General features: G+C 37.7%; 1 protein-coding gene across 1 annotated transcript; it reads left to right on the forward strand.

The window, feature by feature from the left end:
* The first annotated feature begins 1,190 nt into the window (after positions 1-1,190).
* Positions 1,191-5,345, forward strand: LOC145453408 (uncharacterized). Its single transcript, XM_080331382.1, has 6 exons — positions 1,191-1,383; positions 3,707-3,883; positions 4,005-4,143; positions 4,295-4,356; positions 4,617-4,692; positions 5,118-5,345. Exons 1-6 carry the CDS (start codon positions 1,283-1,285, stop codon positions 5,286-5,288), a joined length of 726 nt encoding a protein of 241 aa, XP_080187508.1. The 5' UTR covers positions 1,191-1,282; the 3' UTR covers positions 5,289-5,345.
* Positions 5,346-5,892: the final 547 nt, after the last annotated feature.

A 5,892-nucleotide genomic window follows, 5' to 3' on the forward strand; every position in this document is an offset into this window, starting at 1 on the left:
TGTAGCATGTCTTGTTGCATGTGTTGCGGCGCGGTATTGGCTGGCACCGAAATGCCTATTTCTGTGTGAATCATGCCATGGTATATTATGTCATACACAGGAAATGACGTCATTATATCTCATTTAAAAATAAAGACCTTCTCTCATGAGGCCTTTTCATCGCATTGTTGTCTTCCAATGATAACTTCTCAGAAGCAAAATGAATGTAATCGTGAGTAATCGTGATTACTTTTCCAAAGTAAACGTAATCGTAATCGACTACTCGCGGATTTTGCTGTAATCGTAATCGTAATCGTAATCGCGTGATTCATAAGTAATCGTAATCGCAATCGATTACATTCATGAAGTAATCACCCCATGTCTGCAAGTGACCTGCCCGACGCTCACCCTCCAGAAACTCATGAATAGTCTTACCGTGTTGTATGAACAATGAACACAATAGCTTAAGATGAATAATTGCGTGCTTTCGAAATCTTTGAAGACATCGCTTCTATCAGCTCTACCGATAAATCTTATAATGATAATGTGTAGTCAATGATATATCTATATATTATTGCGTGTAGCTTGCAGGACCGTAATAGAGTCGCACTCCAATGAATGAGGGCCCAAAAATATTCCGTAAATTATAGATTTATACAGTTTTTTGGTAGAATCATCCAACTTGAAATTTTTTCTTCGCGCTTCGCGTGATTTAGTGTCGCGCTACCGACCTTGAATTCCCTCCAAAAAAAAATCGTTAGAAATAGGCATTTGGGCGCCGTCGTATGTCCAATTGTAAGTTGCTCATATACGTACCAGAGATATATAAAACTATAACGTTTACTTTCGATTCAGTGTGCATGCCTCCTTTTTTACATCACCTAGGCCAGGTGGGGGTCTGATTTCGAAGACTACTCCAAGTCGTTCCGGCACCTTCCTATCTTCTCATTGTATCGCATTTTTGTGGTGTATGTAACTGATCAAATTACTAATAAACCAATGATGACGATCTCTCATGTATCATGTATCTATCATGTATCGCAGTCTTGAGGTGCATTGATCAATTTCAACATTTTGAAATGATGAAATTGTTAGTAACAAATTGCATCCTCTGTCTCATGTGCGACGCACAATGTTCGAAGTTACGACAATGGCGCCAATTAGAAAAATATTATGTAAACAAAAACATTAGATCACTTGGAAGACTTGAAGTCCCGAAAAATTACGATATATAGCTTGAGTTGGAGCCTATACTTTGTGTAGACTCGTCAAAACGCCATCGGTAATATAGTGCTGTGGTTCCATGGCAATGACGAGCAGCGGGGAGAAGGCTGTCGAAAATGAGATCTCTCCCACACAGAGGAAAACTGAAGAAATCCTTTCATCCATCAGTCATCTAACTAAGTAAGTTGTAGTATACAATACATTACGTACAACACGAAACCAGTGTTTTACTGTCGTCTTGGTCTTGTAAGACTGTAGCAAGTGCGATATTAATTATAGGTCTAATAAGTTCAGTTTCCACTACTGCATAGTAGTGTTGGGATAAAGTCACTACCTTCGAGTCATTGCACATTTTGACTCGAGTCAAGTCAAGTCAATCGATTTTCGAAGGCGACTTGAGTCAAGTCAATTCACTCGATTTTTAGAGGTTACTCGAGTCAAGTCGAATCAAGTCAAATTACGAGTCAAGTCACTATTCAAGTCAAGTTGCCTTTTCGAAGTATGAGGCATGATTACGTCATTGTATTTTGCTAGCTGTCTGAAAGACAGATTGAGTGATCATAGATTCCGAACCCATGAACGAATATAGAGTTAAATATATACAGAAGAAGGCGCTGTATCACCCACATATACGTAGAACTGTTATACTACGTAGCCTCAGTTTATAGTTACCAGCCAAAATAGAGAATAAAGAAATGAATTGGTAAGATGCAATACAGTACCCATTTACAAATTGATATGATAGAATTCACCCCTGCGCCAATGGTTGAGTACTATATAAACTATATTTGAATTCAATTTTAATAAAACAAGAGGTTTGGTTAAGCTAAGAACAGAGAACAGAAATAGACATTTTGGGTAATTCCATGTCTGATCAACCAAAAAAATGGATTTCGTCACCACATAGTGTCAGATTTTGCTGAAATTTGGCTCAAAACATCATGAAATATAGCTCACTAAATCGCAATTTATTTGAAATGAATTACTCAAGTAGTTTTAAAATTATCGCATGATAAAAAACTACAGAAAATTTCAAATCAGCCTAAAAAATTACTTGAATTTCGCGGTTGAATGAGCATAAAAAGCTTGTTTTTTATCATGCAATAACTTGGAAACCACTTATGTAATTCATTTAAAATAAATTGATATTTACTTAGATGTAGGCCTACTTCATGGTGTTTTAAGCCAAATTTCAGCAAAATCTGAAACTTATGAGATACCCAATCTCTCTTTTTATTAATCTCAAATTGAATTACCCCATGGATTAAGAAGTATTTGTGTAAAGTTAATTTAGAGGTACTATCCGTCAAATATTAATTAGCAAAACATGTCAGCCATGTTCCTCTCCAAACAAGCTTTCATATGATATGTTACTTTCCAATTTTCGGGTAGACAGAATTACGCTAGATATAAAGTTCATGTTACGCATGAACGATTTTGGAAAGTGTCAGTTTATGAGGTGGGTTTTAACCCCTGACCCCATTTGATTAGGCGACAATTTTCCCTTCAATAGCAAGAGTTTCTTCTATTCAATCATTAGACACCATAATCCACTCTCAAGTACTTGACTATGCTGTTTTATAAACGTTACTGTAATAGGTATTGTAAAAGTAATTGAACTTCATGGTTGGGTGAGCACAAAATGGCCATTTTTTAAAATGCGATAACTTTGCGATGGGTGGACCAATTTTGACAAAATTAAGTTTGCTGCAGTCAGCACTGGATACCAGATTTACCCCTTCATTTTCATTGCAATCTGAGACCTAGTGGTGACGAGTGCGGTTGATTTGACATGGACTTACCCTTGCTATTTTATTACTTTATTACTAGTTTACGACAACGTAAGCTGTTAAGCTTCGATCACTTCGTTTGCGGTCAATTAAGTTATGAGAAAACAATGGAGGCTCAATAAAATACACGATCATTGAATGATTGGTCGCTCTCACGGTTCACACCAGCGTTTCGCGAACAATCCGAACATATGCAAGATACTGTGACTTTTATCAACACCGATTACTTGATGACTGGAAATTGACTCGTGAATTTTGCTTCGAGTCACGAGTCAATCCACATTTCAGATACGTCGAGTCAAGTCATTTTAGCAAAGTGACTCGAGTCAAGTCAAGTCATACAAAAAAGGTGAGTCGAGTCAAGTCATGACTCGAGTCATCCCAACACTGCCGCATAGATCATGTATTCCTCATACTAATATTAAATCTGAAGTAAGGTAGTTATTTTGGGACCCAAATTTTGAAGTCTCAAAGGTATACCTCCTGTAGATTTGAGGAGCTCTGCTTCAGTAGCCTTTATATAGGGAGTGTGATGAATACTTTAGCAAAAAGGCAGTGTGTCTGTACCGGCATCATTGCGACACAATCGGATCATCACATTCATGGAGCATAACATGACAATTGCTTTCGATCTGTTTTTAATCTGTTGTATTGAATTTTTCGATTGGTAGCCAGCTATAATATTACAAATTTTCCGTATAATTCTGTTACAGACTTCGAGATTGGCTCTGCAACTTGAACTGTGAACGCCTTGTGAGTAATGCAGCGTCTAAACACCCTGCTTCATTCTCAAAAGATGGTGCTGATCTATCTCAAAGCATTGAAGACACACGAGCAAAATATATTTCACGGAGAGCCAGTTTGAACCTTCAGAGTGAAGTGCTTCAATCGTATGTCTGTTTGTTTATCACGTCTTGCGCAATACGCATATCATCTATTCGTTAATTTTAATCTTGACTATAGTATATCACTGTTGCAATATCTTTAGTGGAATATTTGTTAAAACCCCAGAATGAAGTCTTCGGATGAAGTATTCAAAGCTTTCCATCCCACCATCACTGAACTGTCCGCGGATGACCCAGAGCATCACAAGACACAGCAGCAGGCAATCAGAGAAAAAATATGTCGTATGCACATGATTTCCAAGCAGGTACCAGTGGTTTATTATCCATCACATAATGCTTGTGTCGAATTTGCACATTCAACATGGCATTTTAAAATAGTTGATGCATGTGAACACTGCCAATTTGCTTTTCGATGTATTGTTATTGTTATATTATGTAGGCATCTTTGTTTTTAAGATACGTCAACTAACTGAAGAAAAGAGGGCCTTGAAACTGAGGAGTTTGGAGTTAGACGAAGAGTAAGGATCTCTTATCGTTCATTTGTTATAATTTTTCATGTTAAAACAAAGCAGAATTGCAATAATGATAGCACGCTCATTGCTCAATCATATTTTCTGATGTTTATCTACATACACAGATGTGTCACATGTTACATTTTGGATGCAGACACTTTGCGATTCACAATCATCATTTGTGTAATTCTATTGTGAAATGTAGATACGACGCATACAGACAAGTTCCAAAGTTATATGATATGAACAAACATGTCCCTCAACAGGATACAAGATCGTGTATCCGTTAACAGATGGGATGTATTGGCACTTGACGATCGTGTTGTCGATAGAAGCTCAAAAGTGAGTAATGAGTAGGATTAGTCCTGTGTTCGAGTCCATTGCTCACACAGAAGGCTCAGAATAAATGTTGCACATATTTGTATACGCCCGACATCAAAATGCTACTCTATTATTGTTCTTGATGAAAGTTGCGCTACGTGTCAACAGTCTTATGAGTGAAAAACACAGGTTTTTTTTTCGATTGGAAAAGTGTTTACTGTCCTGTTCTCCTTTTGAATGCCCGCATGAAAAACAACCAGCAACATTTTCGATTGACCTGCTATGATTTCTGTCAAGTATTCACCGGCGATGTCACGCAGAAATGTGATGCAAACTCATGCATTGCATTTTAAAAAGTAGGTTTACTGTAAAAAATGTAGTAGAAGCACTTCATTACTGACCACCTCCGACATTGAACCATGACAATGAACGACTATATTTCTTAGGACTACGAGAAAAAGGAAAAGGAGCTTGCAAACATCCGTCGGATTAAGCATGTATATCAGTATATGATACTGGCGAGCGGCTTGGAGATACACGACGACCCAGAGTTGAAGTCACTTGTTATGGAACTGGAGAAGCCTGAGAGTATGATGCTTACGTGCCTTGACGAGTGATAGAGCCGTTCGTGATCACCAATTAACGGCTATAGAGTGCCTGGTAATCAACTGGCATGATTGGGACACTCGAATATCAGTGTCGAGTTACGATATGATGTTGTTCCATTTTATGACGTTGACGAGATGAAACTATACAAGATAAAGCCAACAGTGCTCACTTAGTTTGCTCATCTGTAACAACCATGTTGTTATCGCTGTGTTATTACACGGTTGCTTGATAAAAGAATGACCAAACTGCTGCATTGAGCAGAATTCGCCTTTTTCTGAGTGCTGGATAGTAAATGAATATTGGTTCATCCTTGCTGGATTTGCTTGAGCTCATGATGTTGGAATGTCTGTAGTTCGATTGTGTATTTATTAGTCGAATGACTGTTGCTATCTGAAATTATTGAACTCGGCTACTGGTAAATACATCTACATCCTTGATTATATTGCACGGATGATAGTGATTCAATAAACTGGCAAATATATTTCTGAGAAGCCTTTCCTAGAATATATGCAGAGATTTGAAATGCAGGGAAATTTTCTCTTGGTATCCTCGGTAGTGTTCATTCATACTTCAATCATAAGGTACTGACTACGATTGCAGACACGTGCCGAG

This window comes from Botryllus schlosseri, chromosome 13 (genome assembly GCF_051294905.1).
Source record: "Botryllus schlosseri isolate E-star chromosome 13, Bs_hap1, whole genome shotgun sequence".
Taxonomy (NCBI): Eukaryota; Metazoa; Chordata; class Ascidiacea; order Stolidobranchia; family Styelidae; genus Botryllus; species Botryllus schlosseri.